General features: G+C 40.9%; 1 protein-coding gene across 9 annotated transcripts in view; it reads right to left on the bottom strand.

The window, feature by feature from the left end:
• Positions 1–964: 964 nt before the first annotated feature.
• Positions 965–20,302, bottom strand: part of LOC117742576 (RNA-binding protein Musashi homolog 2) — a 221,202-nt gene continuing 201,864 nt past the window's right edge. For 3 of the 9 annotated variants that reach the window (XM_034550087.1, XM_034550088.1, XM_034550089.1), the window contains 3 exons: positions 11,544–11,698; positions 7,370–7,440; positions 965–6,379 (listed from right to left, as the gene is read on the bottom strand). In XM_034550087.1, coding sequence (XP_034405978.1) covers positions 7,399–7,440; positions 11,544–11,698 — 197 coding nt within the window. In that variant the 3' untranslated portion in view covers positions 965–6,379; positions 7,370–7,398. Of the gene's footprint in view, positions 6,383–7,369; positions 7,441–11,543; positions 11,699–15,462; positions 15,643–20,302 lie in introns of all 9 variants that reach the window. The other 6 variants (XM_034550081.1, XM_034550085.1, XM_034550080.1 and 3 more) reach the window with 4 other exon arrangements.

Raw genomic sequence — 20,302 nt, 5'->3', positions numbered from 1 at the left:
AAAGAAGGAATTGTTTGGTTTAGGGAGCAGAAATGATTTCTACATTTTCATTGGTTTATGCGGTTCAAATGAAGATTTTTGTTTTGTTCATTCCGGAATGACATTTATCCATCACGAGTAAAAAAAAAGAAAAGCCGGACTAATCGCCCGGCGATAAACGTATCAAAGACAACACTTAACACACAACACTTAGTACTTTGTGTGTGCGTCCCGGCTATTGTACGGCTCTAAAAGGCCCTTTTCCTCAGCAGCCTTGTTTGCACATCTACTCATCGCAGCCGCTGAGCCTCAGCTAATATTGATGCTCTCCATGCGCATGAAAAATGAAGCACTGGAGGATGCTGTGCTTTGTTTCTCCTAAAAGCTCTGCATCCTCCAAAGTGCTGGAAGAGACCACTGAGGGGCAGCAGAATCACACGCTTGCACCCGTTTCCTTTTCCCCTCACTTGATGAGTGACCTGGAAGGATCCCGCCGACGATATGCGCTGCCTGCTGGCGAGTGAAACGGTAGGATGAAAAAATATGATCATAATCCAGTTTGATTTAAACAGAAAGTATTCACAACAGTCTTGTCCATAAGTATCCAGTTATGATGCTATATGCCGTATGGGAAGAGTGAATGTCTCTTTGATTTGATGGATCACCACATAAATTACACGTGACAATGAAACGTTGAGATCAGGTCAAATATATACACACACGCATTGACGCAAATATATTCAGAAAAAAGAAAAAAAAATGCAATGAAACAGTGAAAACAAGTCATATAACAATTCAGTTTATTTTATTTATTTTCCAGACAGACACATCAATTTCTGGACCACAGTAGAGGATGGAAACCTTTCACAGACATTTTTTGTCAATATTATTATTTGAAAATACAAATATAAAATTAGACTTTCCACATTTGATATGTGAGAGACCCCCATCCATTATTATTGTTGTCATTATTATCATTTTTTTCTTCTTTTTTTTTTTAGTATATTTTTACAACAGGGCTTAAGCAAGCCATATGATAACCTGAAAGATGCTTTCAGATGTCAGTCAAGTCTGTCTGTCTCTCGCCATAAAAAGTCGGTTAACATAAAAAAAAGGGGCAAGTGTTAGGAATGGGCAGACAGCAGTGAAGAGAGCTCTGTGCTCAGCCTGCAGAAACATGGAAGCACAGCAGAGCCTCACACTGCCGTCCATGCAGTCTGAAGAGCTTCCAGGCTCCCCTCTAGGCCATGCGGTCTGCTCCAAACTCGACAACACGCCAGGGGTGAACTCTCGTGTGGGTGAACATAAGCTAATAATGAACCTGGGTGGAGCTGTGTGAAGAGTATTCTGTCTACAGCTGAGGTCTCCAGTCTAACATTGTTCAAATGGGTGAAAATTGCAAATATATATATTCATCTATACACATATACATTGCAATTGTATATATCCAGCCATGAGCGTGGGTGAGATGGCGAATGGTTTTGGACTGGAGGGGGAAAGTCGCCCTGAAACGCGACAGTACAGTCGAACTCGCGCTACTTCCGTCACCTCGAAGGGTTCGGTCGAAATCTTTTTCCGAACATGAACCGATCCTCGCGTCCCGGAAAAAAACGAGAGAGTCGACCCGAGAAATGGCGGTCGGTAGCGAGAGTCACTTCCGTGGACCGGGAGACTAACTTCGTGGTCACCGTGACAACATCCAGTATCTCTCAGAGATAAGGGTGTACATGGTCTGGTTTAAAACCATTAGCCCCACTACCAATAAGCCGCTTTTGGGCGTCAATGCTCAAGAACGTTCAATGGGCCTTCAAAGTCTGTTCAGTTCATTGGAAACAGAGCAGAGCCTGAAACAGTCCTCGCCTGACGCCAGTTGTCCATCTTCATAAAACAGATTCAAGGGGACAGAAATGTCCCGAGCGTGGCTTCAGGGCGGGCTTCTCCCCCAGCGGATGGGATAAATCGGTTGGCCATTGCCTAGCACTTGCCTCAAGATTCAAGTTTAAATGGATACGGTAGTACACTACAAATGTCAACACCTTCCAGGTTGACTTTTTTTCTTTTTTGATTATATTTCTTTTTCTTAAATCAAGACCCCGCCCCTTTTCCCAAATGGATACGCTAGTCTACTAAGATGTGTAACATTCATCAGCTGTAAACTGCTGTCAGTTTGAGATAAAATTAAATTACAGCAACGGAGCCATGCTACCTTAAAGTCCAAGCTACAGGATCACAAAACAATGGAAGAGTCCATTTTTATATTGTGAGAGGGAGAATGAGGGTTCATCTAAGTCTGAGCCACCAGGTTGCTGCAACAGTGGGAGAAAAGCTAAATAATATATTTCATACTTTCATTAGACGAGCGTCTGATGTCAGTGTGTAGGTGGTTTTAGTGATAGTTTATTCGTTGATAAAATATTCAGATAATGAAACGGAACAAGTGAAAGGGAGGAACACTTTCTTTAACCGTGTCTAACTTTGCTAGCACACATAAGTTGGTACTCCTATTAAAATTGTTTTTTTTGACACTAAAATGTGCAATTGAGGCGATACTACTTGAAACATGTTATTTCTTTAAATAGATATTATTTTAGGTTTTCAAATACTCGATTTTCCTGTCCACTGCGATTACTTGCTTTTATTATTTAACAATAATTATGAATATTATTGGACATGTGGACATTGTCTTTTGGGATAATATCTCTTTGCTTATTTCTAAATAACACATTGTCCCGTATACTTGCTGGTTCATTGGAATAATTTGTGTTTAGCATCACTATCAAAAGCTGCAATTACTGTGCTTACTGTATGTCATGTGACAGTTTATAGTGGATGAAGAAAACCAATAGACACTAATGTTATTTATTAATGTGCCAGGATTCAATTTTAGGACCCCATGAGGTGAAATAATGAAATAACTCGAATTATGTTTCATTGAAATTAAACTCAAAAAATAACTTGCCGTGCGCACACAGCTTGAGGCTGTATAATAGTTTTGTTTTTACTTGAAACGCAGCTGTTTGTGGGAATCTAACAGGTTTGAATTATGGACATTCTTCGACATGGCATTTTATAGAAATTTAGAGCATTTAAACTCAATTAAGCTTAAATAGCATCCTTCCTCCTCTCAGCAGTGAATCACAGGTTTAGGGTGCCGGTCCAATGTCAGGACATGAATTCCCTGATTCACAGCCAAATCCTCAACAGCTGTAATATTGCTTTGGAGACAGAAGTCTTCTGTTTAATGGAGCCTTTTGCTGTAGGTCGCTTTTATTCGTACATTAACGCCTCTATAACGTCAATATGCGTGAACGACATTGATTGCCGGTTAAAACAAAAGCTAGTTCCCAGAATGGAAGCTTTAAACTATTAGACTTATTAATGAAAGTTTAGAGGTTCAATAACAGTATTGTCTAAAAGGCAGATGGGATATTTCCAAAGTGTACAAATAGTGTGAACATGCTATTTAAGCAGAACTATGACTAGTGTGATAATCATTGGTATGTTTCTTAAAAAAATATGAAATACTTTTTACATAAAATCTTTGTCCATGATTATAACGTGTGTCCCTCTTAGAAAGTAATCAAAAATAACAGTTTTGCATATCTAGCGTTAGCATTTAAGGTAGTATGGCACACCCCTTTTAAAACATTCAAGGGTGGGGATCCAAATAATGCCTTGTGTACAATTCCATCTTACAGCAACTGTTCTCTATTGTTCATCCATGAGAGCTTTGGTTAGCTGAAACCATGTGAGAGTGGCAAAACCGAACCAAAAAGAAAACATACAGGGAATAAATTACAATGAACCTCTATCAAAATAATTGACTGCAAATCTCAGAATAACATGATCATTTAGAGAAAGGTCTATCTTGACTGGTCCTAAATCCACTATTCACTACAAGTATTATATTAATGAGTCCTATATAACATCTACTTTGTAATTACAGGAGATAGAAAAAGAGCGCGAGAGGGAGAGGGATAAATATGAGAGAAAGGAGAGGTAGAGCAAGGGAGAACAACAAAGACCACTACACTGGTATCAAAGACAGCACTCTGTTTACAAGTTAACTGTGATTTCTTTACACACTAATGAAATACATGAATGATCAACAAAAGAAGTAGGATCTCTGAGGATGGGGAATGGAAAGAGAGAAAGCAATGGATGCACAGTACATTTTAATAGTATATTACAATTATTAATATATAAACCACAACGTATCAATAAAACTCTGATTAAACTTGAAATCAGCAAAGAAGCATCTTTCTTTTTTTTTTTTTTTATAGTTTTGTATTTCTTATTTTCTTTTACATTTGAACATTACAAGGGTTGTCTTTTTTTCTTTACTCTTTAAATTATTACTTGATCACACCTCCATATCATTTTACTTTAGAAGTATCCAGCATATTTCTTTACCTGGTTGTTTTGAACATAAAAGAAATGAGACAAGAAGTGGGTAAAATGAAAACAACATGTACACCTGCCGCAGGTAAAGTATTTCAGAAGACACGCCATTCATTCCATTGATGACTCTTAAAAACCGGAGCGGAGCATATTATTATTAAATGTTCGTCATGAGTAAAATCATTAGGCACACACACACTGTGTAAAACCTGGTGCAGCGACAGAGAGTGAATAATTCAGTGTCATCTTTTAACCCTGTATAAATATCTTTAGATGAGACATGGGTCCAATATATAAAGAGATCCAAGCGTACACTGCAACATATCAGTTACTACTTCCCAAGCTGTTAACTCACCTCACAACTCTGAAGCGTTTGTCTAGTCGAGAATACGTTAACCCCAAAATCCTTCATACTATCCCAAAGCACAGGGCCGTTTTTCTTTTTTAAAAAGCCGACATAAACATGTGCAAATAGGAAAATGGCCTGTACTTTACTACTCACAGTGCAATGATTACTCGCTTTATTACCTTTCAGTGTTTTTCATTTACTTTGCCACTCGAATAAATTAAAACCTGCCAATGATTCCACGGTGGGACTCGCAAAGGCTGAGGTATGGTATCAAAATGTTGACTTTCCTAATTCGCTCATCGGAGAACTGATTCAGAGAACACGCGTTACGTAAAGGCTCCAGAGGCAGAGCCCAGATCTCGTGTTCCTACAACAACGAATCGGGAACAAGCAGGATGGAACAAACAATAACACACTTAAGTTCCTCTCCAGAGTATAAAAGTGTCAGGACGCACAGACACTGTAAAATGCCTGGTACAAGTTCTAATCTTCACATCTAAGTACAGTGTGCTTTGGATTTATCATCTTTTTTTTCCTTCTTCTTCTTCCTCTCTCTCTCTTTGAATGATACTGATATCTTAGCAGTTAAACAAAAGATACCAATCAGGCTCTTTTTTTTCTTCTTTCTTTTCTTGAAACTGTGTTGACTTAACTCACCGTTTGTAAATTTGCTGGTATGACACTTGTAAAATTATTCGGCTTTCAGTATTTACAGAGAAAGTGTGTTCTGTTTGTCTCTGGGGTCGTTTATACCGTCTTCCAGCAGAAAAAGTATAATAATAACTGTTTACAGCTTTTTCTTCTATTCACACGCTATAACATGTTCTTTTGACACACCATCACAAAAATATGCTATTCTCTCACTGAGTTGGTTATATGCAGTGACTGGAATAATATGTACAGCTACATTTCTTTTTCTCAAGTTTGAATTCACAATGTAGTTATATGAAATTTGTTATAGCATATATATATATTTCTAAACAACAAAAACAACACTTATAAAAAAGGACCATAAAAATATTGGAGTCCTCTTTGTATTGCCCAAAAATAGGTAATTATGGTTAACAATGAGACATCACATGAAATAAAACAGCTACTAAGATTTATTACTTAGATACCCTCTTTAAAGTTTCCTTAAAATGTATTTTTTTTCCTTCCGATTCTCTCCACACTGAGCTTCTTTTTTTTTCTTGCAGAAAGACTGAATGGGACACCCAATCGTTTCTCCTTTACACTACAAAGATGAAGACATGACTTGCAGATATTCTTGGCTATGACCCCCGCACTTCAAACAAATACACAAATATACTATAAGGTCAAATAAAATGACACAGAACTTAAAGGTTAAAACTAAAATGACTCCCTAAAAACTAATCAAAACAAAAGCTAACAGAGGAAGGAAATTGGTGAATGAAATCGACGTGAAACATCAGACCAAACCAGGTCGTAAAGTTATAGGAGGTTTGGATTATAGTACAGCAGTTGTTATTTTTCTGAGATGACTAACGTTTTTCTTTTCTTCTTCATATGGTTCCGACTCTCGTTCTTTTTGCCTCGGTGACGCTGTAGTGCTTGAAGTTGGATAGCATCACCTGCACACAAAGCCAATTAGAAACTTCGTCCTGTCTTTCCTGGGCCACCAGATATACTCTGCTGGGTGATACACAAAGAAAAGAAGGATGGCAACAGCATTACAAAATTAAAAAAAGAAACATTCATTTCATTTGCATACATCCTGACCACAAATACTGCACTGTGAAGGATTCACAGGGACATTTAATGACAGAAATCGGGGTTCAATAACGTGACTACAAGGCAACATATTTCAGCATGAGACGAAGGTGACAGCAATTATCATAAACAGCAGCGGGTTCAAACTTGCTGCGGGAGTTTTCATAATCACAGACTCCACTTCTTGGTTACAGCACTTGTTAACTCGGCAATCATGTCCACACGCGTGCCGCTACGGTCGAGTCTTAAAATAGTGCTAATGCGTAGCTGGGCTGATTGCTTAAAGGGAATTAGCCCCTTAAACAATCATTTAAACACATGTGTGCACAGATGAGTTCCACACACGCCACATCCAAAGAAGCTCGAGACACTGAGTGGGCCGTAGAGATCTACTGTGCAACGCGAGGGACGATGTTAGCAATAAAGATGAATTACAGTGACAAAATAAACACGATGAAACTGAAATATTTTGGTTCCTCGTAGACATCTACTGCTCGTTTAATATTTAATGATTCAAGGCAATTGGCTAGTTGATCAAAAAAAAAAGAAGAAGTGTTGGTTCTATTTCAGTCGTAGCAGTAGTGAGTAGTGAGATGAGAGCTCAGACTTTTTTTTCTTCTTCTTTTTAGGTTGGAAACATTTAAAAAAAAATATATGAATAAGAAGAAGAAAACAACTGGTAGCGTGCGAGCGCGCGTGTGTGTGTGACTGAAGTATGAACTTCTCCCGTTGCAAGGCACACGAACAATGACTGAATTTGTCTTGACCAATGAGAATCTTTTCCACCGCACAGACCAGCTCGCCAACAGAGGCCTCCGGACTTCCGTCACACTCACACTTGACTAATAAACAGAGAACCATGTGATGAACATGTATTAGAATAGAAATGCAGTAAGTAAAATGCAATACCTCTGATGAGATGGCAACCGGCCACCTGTTCAATGGTATCCATTTGTAAAAGCTGTCGCAATCAACGGGCCCTAAAAGTGTACAGTTAGTGCTTTTGTCAGTATGCAATTCAAGGAGAGAGAAAAAGTGAGGATCATATCATGAATGTGAACGCTTTGATTCAGTTTGATCATGTTCAGTAGCGGAGCAGGAGACTTCTGTCATATACAAGTTCATAGAGTATTCCTGTAATGGAGAAAACATTGCATGCTGCAAAATTACGACAGGAAGTAGGACTCATTTAATGGTCCAAAAAAATAGAAGTGACAAATAGTTAGAAATTTTCCTTATGAAGTAAATGATCCCATACTGTGTTTACTTTTGTAAGAAACAGCAACTTCAGGTGGGAGCACTTTTTATAACGTCCATGTCTATAATCTATTGTGATCATACTTATAATGCATCATAATCTGCTCACAGCGTAATAGTTATAAGCACTCATAAATATCCGTAACGCTTTGAAACAGGAATCATAACACGATTTATAACTAACAATGTTTGTGTGTTCTTCTTGAATAGATTCATTGAGATTCTTTTCACAGACAACCACCATTTAGCGATACTTCTAATCACATTACAATGCACTATAACAGTGACCATAATGCATTTAAAAAAAGATTACAATGTATTACAACTATTAATTAATAACTTAATTACAAATAGTAATTAGTCTACACTACAATCCTCGCAACAAAAACATGTTAGTGAGTAAACAGGAACTATGACACTTTACATGTCATTAAATATGACTTATAATAAGGTATGATCATTCGTATAAAGTGTGCTATAAACAGATCACAAAGCAGTATAAGTATGTTCATAAAGCATCACGGGCGCCATTGAAAGTGTTTCCCTTCATTGTATTTTTCTGTCAGGTTAAAATCAGTGAATAATTGTGGAAACAAAAGATATGTCAAGGAGACAATAAAACACACACAATCCCCATTCATGCGGACATACACAGTTGATTTCATCTGAAAGCATGCAGAGAATAGGATCATAAAGACCCCTCAGTAAGATCAGTGTGTTTCTGCCTATTGAATGGGCTTCATTATGGAGCTCAGTTATCAGGGCTGACAGGTCTGCAGGAATCATTGGATTGAGAAGAGATGCACTTTTAACAGCGATTAGCTGTCTTTATCACTTCAATCAACTAATTGCACTCTAATTGTCTTGCATAAAAAAAACAGTTAAGTTCATTACTGCTCCTTCACACTGGCTGTTTTGATATTGGCTAAAGGGATTAATAAAATCACTGGAGCGTAAGAGCGAGGCGACAAATCAGTGACTCTGAAGTCATCCGTGAGGTTGTGACATATGATGATCCGACATGTATTCAGTTCAACAGCAACCTCGGTAATAAAAATGAATTATAAAGCACATTTTAGTTCTGAATCATTTCCCATTTTAATGTTCTGAATAGAGAGATCATCTCGCCGAGAGCAGAGAGTCACGGAGCTGCTGCATCACCTCTCTGCTTTATTGCACTCCGTTTGATTCACTGGGTAATTCTCAAGAGGCGATTTAGTATTTAATATCACAGGCACAATTTGACATTCTGCGAGGGAGTCACAAAACCTGGCCTCTGTTTGCCTCGTTTTCATAAATCAGTCTTTTAAAAAACGTTTTAGGGTAAATGTGATGAGAAGAGTAACATATTGTTTTCAGGATTGAATCCTATTTGTTGCATTCAAAGACTTGTTTTTTATATTCTCTCTCAGCGTGGCTACAAACTGTTGGACACAAATCGCCTCATTTCCATCTGTGAACTATCTGCTGGTAAATCTGCTTTGAAAATGAGCCAGCGTGGTCTTTCATAACAAATATTTTTGCTTCCTACACTGAGACCAACAGATTATCGCAGATAGCCAGTGGACCCAAAACAATTAATAAGAGAGGCTTTGCTTAGCAAGCGAAAAGCCAATAAAAATGTATTTTTCTGTCGAGCTCTGGTTTTGTTTGGACATCATAAATCAATTACACACAATTTATCAAAATTAAAATGAGCTATTTTATCTTCTCATGAGCTATTTTGCACATTTGGTCCCAGTGGCACTTTTCCATACCCCGCAACCTTCCTGCTTATTAAGTCTCACGTTCACTTCATCCTCGCTAAGCCGGGAGAATTAGCCCCATTGATTCTATGTACCGCTCACTCTGAGGACTCTCCTGAGCCATTTCTCTCAAAAGAGATGCACAACATGTCGCGGGCCAAACACCACAATGTGTGATCACAATTTACCAGAAAAGCACAGCCATGAAACACCACGGCCAGATGAAATAATAAAGCTGCTTTGAACTTAATGTATACAACTACAATTAGAGCAAGAATCGCCACAAATGTCCCCAATTCATCTTTCTTGTGCTTTCTGGTTACTGTTGAAGAAAAGTAGAAGAGGAAAAAATAAATAAATGATGTAGACTGTGAAATGTAGCAAGAGTAGTCTTGCAGCGCTAATGGGCCTGTTGTTATTCCACCTCGGTTAAGCCATGCATTAATTAGCTTCTTACAGAAAAGCAGGTGTTATTTTCATAACCTATCCCGTGTCACTTAGTTCAGTCGCGTAAAACAGTACAAACACAGCCCACCAAGACGGGCGGCGAGTCCAGGAACTGAGCCCCTGCCGCACCTTGCCAGGGGCCATAAAACATTTTTTATTAATTATTCAGTGAGGTCCAGGGTAGACAAAGTAAACAACGCGCTGATGGAGTCTTCTGTCGGGGCGTTTGAACACTGTCCCCTTTGTCGAAAACAAGGTCCTGAACATGAGACGAAGATGAAGAGCTACTCGCTAATTAAGACCACATTTAATTTGACGTGAATTCGAACGCCAACATTTGAATGTCCGGGCTGTACGCGATGAAGTCTTTGCCTGCTTTTAGACGGCCAATTTAGCAACACTGAAACATTCATAGCATAACTAGATTATGTTGCACTTATGAATCACTGATGGATTACAACCGTGATCTATTTTAAGAGGGCGAGCACACAGTAACGAGAGTAAGAACACAAAATAACACCAGAGAGGGGGTCTATGATGGTGACACAGAGGGAGGCTGGGAGATATAAAATAGGCTCTTAAAGGGGAAGTGATAATAGAAAAATACTTTACATCAACATTTTATAATGTCCTTATTGCTGCGTCCATTATGATGAGTTACAAAACACGTATTCAATATTTATATACCGCTTATAAATAAGGTAGCTTCATTATTTCAGCTTGGTTGGACTTACTCCTCAGATATTTTTATTGGCTTTAAGATGATCTCTCCAAGTCGTTGGGGCTATATTAAAAGGGAAACCCAATTTTGTAAATGATGTTCCCCAATTATTATTATTATGCGCCACTATCTTGCGCGGCTACGTCTCCACTGTCACCGGGGCCTTTTTGTAGTGGCTTCTCTTTGATTGCAGCCAAAGCAAGAGGCAGGATTATTAACGGGTTGCTGCACATCAGCTTAACTGACACACACGGGACGCGACAGACATCCGAGTACATTCACATAGTCACGCTGAGAACAAATCTTTGTTACTGCCACCTCTGTTCGCCCTGCAGGTCTTACATTTTCTGGGGCGACACGACAATTGGCAGCTTACTGATCAGCGGGAGAATAAAAACACCTGGCTGAGAAACTACACCTGGACAAGGACACTGGGAGAGAAGCAAGCCGCTGCAAGCATTGTTCTAGAGACGGAGCAAACTCAAGCTCTTGGACAGATGGGTTTCTAAAAATAAAGGAAATTGGTTCTGGGAAGGTGACACCGAGTCTGGAGTGAGGTGATTTGTGCAACAGCTAAGGGGAATAAACATTTGCATTTGACACAGATGACTTTGAGGGGTCGGAGTTTACCCTGATGTACAAAATGCACCATGGACCTCTGAACTCACTAATCCTACCTCTTAGATGCTACTGAATGGTTGCTCTGCACTAATCTGGATTCGGGATAGTTGCTGAGAGTCAGGTGGTGGTTATTTTTTTTAATCAAGTCAGAGGAAGAGTATAAAGCCCTTTAACAAATTAGTAAGCATGCGTTGGTTCAGTGTATTTCAGTGGCAGTACTCTGACACGGGGGAGGCGACCGAGCTCAAGGTGCGGCCAGACACGACAGTGCAGTCTGCATCCGAGTACTCACGGTGATGCTGGGGCCAAACCCGGAGCCAGGCTGAGGGCTAGCGGCACTGATGTAGTTGCCCACAGCTGAATCCTGGCTGCTAGGTCCGTACAGGTCAGCCACAGGCCCTGGACTGTTAGCACCGGGGAAACCTCCGGGCCTTGACGGGTTGGCGCCTGCATACAAACACAGCGGGGAGCAGAGCAGCTCAGAAACACCCAACAGCCATCGGCACGACTCTTACTTGCTAAGGCTCAAAAGGAAGCATTTAAATCAAAGAACACATGACTGGATTCGTGTTCGTCTCGAAGGACTTGCTTATAGGTCATTTGATATCAACCGACAAGAAAAGGTGCAGGATTGACCTTGATTTTAAACAGCCAAAATGATAGGTGAATCCAGTATGATATTCTGAATAGAACCTACATGCCGTGTGTGTTATGCATCGGAGTAACATTCACGCCGTATATTCATGCACAACACAAAACAAGCACTGTGCTAGAAATGCTTCCACCATGCTAATACACTAGTAAGGTTGCAGTGTCAATGTGGCCATGCATAATGTGAAGGAGTACTTGTAAAACATCATTAGCTGGTGAATAGGAAGAGTAACACAGGATTATTATGTTACCGATTTTAGATTTCACTTGAGAGTTCTGAACCCAGACGTTTGAGGTATACTACTTTATGCTTTCCTCTATGACCTATGATTCAGGGATAACGGCAAGAAACTAGCAAAAAAAAGCTCTCCATTATTTCAGCGGTGTGCTTCAGCGTTTCCTGCTGCTGGTGTAACTTCAGGCATAAAGCAAAATGTGAGACAAGAGGAGGAGGCATAAAGGGGAAATATTAAAGCATGACCCGACTTCATGTGCAGGTCCAAACTCGGGGGGGATAAAAAAGAAATACTGTACATGACTTCCCACCTTTGCCCTGTGAGTAAGAGCAACTCTGACTAATAAAATGTCTTTTGAAAATCCAGATGCCAACTAAAGGCCAAAAAACACTTGCAATGCAGAAAAAAAAGACAAGAAAAAAAAAACAGTCGGCGAGAAAGAAAAAAAACACAGTGATCTCTTAACAGCAATCTCCTCTCCTGTCAGCTTCACATAACCCTCCGTCTCACCCTCATTCAAAGACCAGACTGTGGGAAAAATAAATAAAAATGTATTAAAAAGACAAATCTTGCGACCGCAGGAAAATGCTCCATCTTGTGTATATGAGCCCTATGATGCATGAGAGCAAGGCATTGTAGAACAAGTAAGGAAAGACAGAGAGCGGTGCATCCCATGTGTTGACACGCACGGTACACAAACTGTATCACCGTCACCGTGCGTGACACCGCACCACTCCATCCATCACAGCTGCATTAGACACGCCAGGTCCGACAGGAGCACCTGGAAACGTATCCGCAGAAAGCACTCCAGATGAATGAAGCCATCTCACTAAACACACATCTAGTGGGGTTGACACTGCAGTTTAACTGCGAGGACTTTAAACAGTGAGCAGCTAGTGCTCTTATCTCGCCTGCACAGCCCCCAGTAGGCTGGCGTGTTATATAATTAAGGACCTTTTCAGGCAAAATGGCAATCCTCATTTTCTATGACTGGTGATTTTTTATTAAGAGTGTGGCTCACCCCTCTCTCCCTGTGAAGCTGTTTTTTTTTTTTTTATTTTAAAACGTTGAGGCTGCAGTGGTTCTGCATTTGACTTTGGGAGTTAAACAAGTGCAACGTGGGCCAGATTGTTCCACTGTGTTAACGTTCATATACTATTTTACATAAGGAAGGATAGTGCTGAATTTCTCTCATGCAAATATCTGACCAAAAATAATTCAATGCTGGCGGGGGGGGGGGGGGTGACCTTCTGTGGGTGAAGTACTTTGAGAGACCAAACTGAATGAATGTCTAATGTCTAACTCTATACAGGACACAGTGTGCTACGTTGCCAGTCTATGTCTTCCAGGTTCTATTTGCTTCATTTTAATTCACTTAAATTGAAATACAGACGTCGGCACTGTGCACAAGGAAGAAAAAGAAAAAAAAGGTTGTCTTCAACGTGCATATATCCTGTTCTCCCTTTCAGCAATCTGTGTGGCACAACCTCCACCTGTGGAGTGAGCGCTCTGCGAGGAGCAGGTTCGGCCCGCCGTAGAATTTGCACAGTAATGGCTTGATAAAAGAAACGCGGGTAATCTACGACCTACGGCTGGTAATCATTGTCATAAGGCACCGAACGGACACAAAAAAACAATTATACTTCCTGAGAACCATTCTCCTTATCTACTTAAAACAAACATCCGAAGGAAGAAGAGAAAAAACCCCTGCACCATTGTGATTCCATTTACTTTAATGTGCTCTCTGATTCTCATATCATTAGGGTCAAGGTTGGCGACAAATACAACCTCTATTTCGCAGACAACAAGCACAGAAATGGGTCTGACTCCCTCAGGGTTCCAACGTGTCCTCTCAGGTAAGAAAAACAGCCGACAGTCCGGCGCCCCTAAAGGACGGCGGGTTTCTACTCGCATGTCAGCGACAGCCTGTATATTTGCAGTGGTGGAAAGGAGAAGGAATCTTTCCCCTGCCATGCAGCTGTCCACGCAATGAAACACTTGTCACTTGCTTAACAGGCCTGTAGAAAGTGAAGCGTATGGTGAACTATGTCCGTGGCACTATCACACTTGCACACGCTGACAATGATGGCAAAACAACCCTTCAGAAAATCACGTCTGCGCAGTAGTTTCCATTCTGTGGTTATTTTTGGCGGTTTGCAGTGTGCTGAAGTCCGCACAGACAGATAGACAGACAGAATGGAGGAAATGCCAACATCTGCCCGGGGCAGCCGGCCAACACTTTAACCATTAGGGGGAGAGCTGGACCCGCACTTACTCAATTTATTAGTAAAAAAAAAAAGGGTGTTTTTTTTTTAATAGTTTTGCCATTACTGTGAAGTGGAGGAAGACAAGGCTGAAGGGTGCGGCAGGATTCATGCCCAGCAGCGTCTCCAGAGACGGGGAACCGAACCGCTGTGTGTAGGTCAACGCTGTCACCTACAGCAAGGCATCACATGAAGGCACCTCGCTAAACTAGACCTCCATTACTGACAACCACTGCAGATGGCGTAAACATTGGTGGTACGTCGTGCCGGTGCAAACGTGAATCAAGAGCATATCATTATCAGAAGAAAAAAGAAAAAAACAGATAATCATAAATCCTGTAGGATAAAAAAACAAAGAAGAAAAATACTTTTGTCCTCGAAGAAATAGCGTGACTTTATAACATAATCTACGCACTGCATGCAGGTATTGAAATGTATATTTTACTTTGGAAAGCTACAATTACATGAGGTAGATGAGAGAACATCAGAAAAAGAAATGGCATTATTATTTACACATTTTGTCTTTTAAGTGTCTGACATCGTGCAGCATTCCCACTGATTTCCTAGTCAGACTTTCACACACTAATAACATGAGCAATCATTCCTACACTTAAAATACTGAAAGGGCTCGACTAAAAAAATGACTCTCACTCCCACACTTAACTCGTTCCTTTGCTGTTCAACATTCACATCAAACTTGATCTCTGTTAGAGAGGCCGCTGTACTCTCCGACATCATCAGTAGTTATTTTGTTCACATGCAAATGGAGGAGTACAGTCTGTGTGCGTCTGCCCCTCATGTGCAAGCAGGGGCTGGAACATAACTTCACAAAGAAACAGAAAATCTACATTTAAAAATGTAAACAAAGGAGAAAGGAAGAACATGCAATGCTACTTCTTCAGCAAGACCTGTTTACATAGGTTGTTGTTGTTTTTTTTAAGGGGGGAGGGATTTGTTTGTTTGTTTCCTTAACAAAAGAAGAGAAAATCTATACAAAATGATGTCATGAATCAAACTGAAAAGTCAAAAGAGTGGATGAGATAGATGCACATATACAAACCTGGGTTCTTAAATTGATCCGGGCTGTGTAGGTGCTGGAGGGGGGAGTTGCAGGCGGAGGTGGCATGCTCACTGTGCAGCATCTGAGCCGCTTGGGGCCCCAGGGAGCCATAGTCAGCAAAGGAGCAGGGCCCCCCCCTCTGGTCACTGGGCGTAGAGTAAAACCCATAATCGGGGAGGCCTGGGAGATACAGTATAGGGTGGGAAGGGGGAGGGGATGGGACTCCATCATTGTGGAAAACAACTCTTTCAATGTCAAAGTCAATGTCCAGATTGTTAAGCATAGCTTGGCGGTGTGCCACACCATTTTTAGAATACATCCTTGAGTTTTGTCTGCTTTAATTGCCCCCCCGCCCCCCCCCCACCCTGCACTCCCTCCCCAGCAGCTCCTACCACGTGGCCAGGCCCCATTGGCATATGGCCCGTGTTTGATACGCTCAGCTCATATACATTAGCTGCACAATTATGAATACATACTATCTCTCCCTGAAATGATACAATTAAAACCTCCTCATTTACTCTAATACCTTGATTCAAATGGACTAATAACAAATAAATAAACAGTAAGGCCACAGCTTTTGATATGTTTGGCTTTTGCATAATTGACCTGTACGTTTTCTTGCAATCATGATCACCAAGGAGTGAGATAAATCTGAAGAGTCATTAAAACACAGGTCAATACATTTCAAACCGACAGTTCTTGGTCGACACACCTGAAGGAAGCCGTCCCAAAAATAGAAACACTGTGTGAACCGCTAATAATGACTTTAAAGCATTTGTATTTACTAATAGCAACAGATGAGTCTTTTTGTTCATGTGAATGAGATATAGGCGTTCGTGTTTATTGACGATTGTGAAATATCCCACGTACACTAAGAATGTCTCGGATCGGCCTCTTCGCACGATTCCCTCTTTGACACAGATGGTGGATTATCAACAGTTTAGAAAATGTCTTTCAGCAATAAGTCGTGCTGGCATTTATTGCTTGTCCTCTTAATCTGAGACAAGCTGCTCATATAAAGAGTGCAATTAAAAGAAACCGCTCCTTCTCACACTCCTTGATAACGGAGTTAATCTACTCAGGAGGGACGGAGATTGGTGACACCGGGCGTTTCCGTGCCGGGTTTCCCCCCCCCCGCTGCGTGTTTGTTTTTTTATTTGGCTCCTGGAGCGAATAGCCATTCAAAGCCACTTCACCTCTACCCATTCAGAGTGAGACAGTCCACTTCTGCCAAATGGAATGTAAGCACCCGCCATGTTTCTCTCTCCGACAATGCTTTTTAGCACTCTGATCTCACCACTTGCGGGCTGTCTGCCCACTCATCAAATTATAGGCTCCAAATACGACAGGCTTCCCACGTACGTCACATAATGCCTGACACATTGAACAAAGCTCAAGAACCAATCATTCCATTTACTTCACTTAGACAAATGTCACAGAACATTGATTGGCCTTGCTAATGAGGAACACTGAATCAATGGAATAATTATAACGGAGGAAGAAGAAAAAAAACATTTGACAATAATATCGGTATACCGTGATATTGGGAATTCATAAAGAAGCTATTCCAAATATGTCACCGGCTCAGAGCGGTGTAGAGACTGGATCCAAACAGGCATATTTTATGTTACCTTCACTACGCGTACTTGCTTTCATGTGTTATACAATTGATCATAAACCATGTTGGGACACATTATCAAATGTAATTTTGGGAAATTAAAGATATCTTGAAAAGAATAACATACGGAGACAGATAATAATAAACTGTTCATACATGGGTTATCTTTATTATTTAGCCAAAGCCCACATTAAATGATGGGTATTTTGAGTATTAAATAAAAAGATATGGTTTGCAGCAAATTATTGAAGTGGGTGTTGCTTCAAAATTGGACAGGGAAGTAAGGTTCTAACTGTAAGTACCTGAACCACATTAAACTGGGCAGACACTGTTTTCTATAATCCTGTTGCGTCAACTCACATTACAGGTTTAGATCACCCTTTTCTTTTATGCTCACACAGTACGGATCAGACGAGGACGCCGATGTCCATTGACAATTGACAGTTAGGTGTATTTACAGGACCACGCCCTCAACAATGTTTGCAAAAAAAAGGCAGCATTACTGTGCTCAGATCTATTACGAACAAAAAACAAGATGCTATTATTCCCCCTACCGCGGTGAAATCAAGAGGTCTTCCTATATTGTAAATAACATTTAGCCGGGTCATGACGTTTGCAGAACTTTTCAGACGCGGCTGTCTCCAGGTGCGCCAGGCCCAGGTAACAAACTTTGTTTGCCGAATACGGAGGACAGCTGGACAAGAGGACGACTCACACAAACATGTGGGCGCGCATACTCAAAGCCATATATTTTCATCAGTGGTGATCAGTTATGCAGGATGAGACTGGGCAGAGTGTGCCCACAGCTGCATTAGTATCACCGATCATATCACTGTGCCACAGACCTTCCCACTATTAATATTCACACAATCTATCCAGAACAATGGGCCTTTCTTGGACTCCCTTTTTTTTTCCACTGGCCACTAATTGGATGTAATTACTCATCTACAAAACAAATGAGCGTGCTGAGGTTGCCTTGGAGACTAGATCAGGGGACCCAGCAGTGCGAATCGTTCGCAGGGCTTCATTTATACTGGTAATTATCTCCCCCTGCCCCCACCCTCTTTCCCTCCTGCCCTCGGTGACCAACGCTGGCTGCGAAGCGATGGAGAGGGGAGTGTCTTGCAGTCATCTGTTACTGACATCATCGGGGTGGCTCTCTGTAAGTGGATAAATGCCCTGCTCTCGTTCCCACTTTGCCAGGTGACTGCCTTTAAGGAGGAATCACAAACCTTGAAAGCACTGCGGCTCTCTTTCTCACTCATAGGAAAATAAAACTAATCACGCCGATGATAAAATACAGCGTCATGCTCCCTGGCCTGTTGGGACTTATAAATATTTTCATAAGTTCGCCAGTGTTCTGCACCAAATTCGTGGGTAATTCTCAGAGAAGCTCTACATACGAACTAACCGGCTATAACCCCAAAAGTAACTTCTATTGAACAGCTGCAAAAACTGCATTTGTAATATATATATATATATATATATATATATATACATATACATACACAGTATATATATATTTTTGTCGCTAAAATCAGTAATGTTCGCAAACAATTCGGTTCAAAAGTCCTTTGCTTTTCATCTATACGTCGACTCTTTGAACATACTTTACATATACCTGTTATTTCTACAGGGAACAATGGGAACAGGGGAATCAACAAATCTATTAGCATAAGTTATTTCCATTTCGGCAAGGAATAATTTTTCATGCCATCCGCTCCTCCCTTTCCCTCGCGGCGCCAGAGAGATTCCTCGGTGGCCATCAAACCACATCACTCTACAGAAGATGTCAATAAACCTGACATGCTGCTTCTCAAATTAGCTTTGAATTTCAGCGCTACCATAATTAGCTTTTCCATTTTCACCAATGTCATTTTAAAAATAGCGTGAAAGAAACTAACAGCTCTTTTGCTGTATAGCCTTGCTCTCACTTTCCATTTGAAATAATCTTTTCTGAATGAATGGCTGAGTAATTAACAGCACTAGACACCCCTTTCGGAGAGCACAGACATTTCATAAATAATACATATTTAATGTCTTGTCATTTTCTGTTCAGAGAAGCTTGGCTAATTAATTTTAACAGATGATTTCTTCCTGCATTTACTCACCCATACTCAGGCTTCTGATTATTATAATTTTTTTTTACTTTTCATTTTATGCCTGCTCTTCCCCTTTTTCTTTCTGTTCGTTCCAGAAATGGAAAAACTTAACAGAGCTACTGATTTGGGTTTACCTTGCAACCTCGGTTGGGCGATGATAGTGGAACGTGACTGATGAAGACACTAGATTCATGGGTAAAACAATGTGCAACAATGTAGTGAATCAGTGCACACTAATTTGCACACTAAATGATTTCAATGCAGATTTGAACCTGTGTGGGATCTGGTCTAGCTGGGACTGAGAAAGGGCACTCGGTTCTCCGCAGTCGGCACAGATTATCCTATCCTGAGCAGCCTCACAGCTGACAGGCCTGGCCTTTTGCCTGAACACTTTGAAAACATGTCTGGGCAGGCTTATGTGATCTGAAGAAATGTAGGACTCACTATAACTGAAATATGAGAGTGATACTGGCCACATCAGATGGTCCCTAAGATTCTGGGGGAAGGACAATATGACATGACTGGAAGAGGAATTACTATTTCCAGCAACGCTCGCTTAGACATTGTGTGCTAATCTTCTTTTGCATCTTACTGAAATTGTATTTGCTGGTATTTATCTCAGAGTAATTGACTTTGCAATCTGCATGTATAAGTAAAAAGATTGTGAAATGTCACTTCAAAATAAATGCGCAATGCCAATGAAGCAGACAATCCTGCACTGATTAGGAAGGAGACAACACTCACTGTAGTTCGAAAAGGACTGACGGTAAAACACCGTACTCCCATAAAGGCTTCGGTAAGTTTTCTTTGCAGAGTGTGTTACGAGTGCAGCCCCTGGAGGGCAGAGCGGTGATGTCCCTAAAGGCCTGTGCCTGTAACCTCAGAGCATCTGCTACCCACAGCTGTGAGACACCGCTTCGTGGTGGAGGCGCAAAGGGACACTTTGCCCTCCCCGATGTGTCACATCTTTCCCTGGGCCTTCGACAAAAAAACCCAGGCAGGATGGGCTTTGGCATGCCTGCTCATGTTGTTTTGCACCGAATGCATGTAAAAGCGCCTCTGGCCTCAGAGCTGAGCTCTGCAGATTAGCATCTGGGACAAATGGACCTGAGCTCACAAA

Source organism: Cyclopterus lumpus, chromosome 14, assembly GCF_009769545.1.
Source record: "Cyclopterus lumpus isolate fCycLum1 chromosome 14, fCycLum1.pri, whole genome shotgun sequence".
NCBI classification, from domain to species: Eukaryota; Metazoa; Chordata; class Actinopteri; order Perciformes; family Cyclopteridae; genus Cyclopterus; species Cyclopterus lumpus.
The sequence above is the reverse complement of the archived record's forward strand: the minus strand, read 5'-3'. Positions and strand labels throughout refer to the sequence as shown.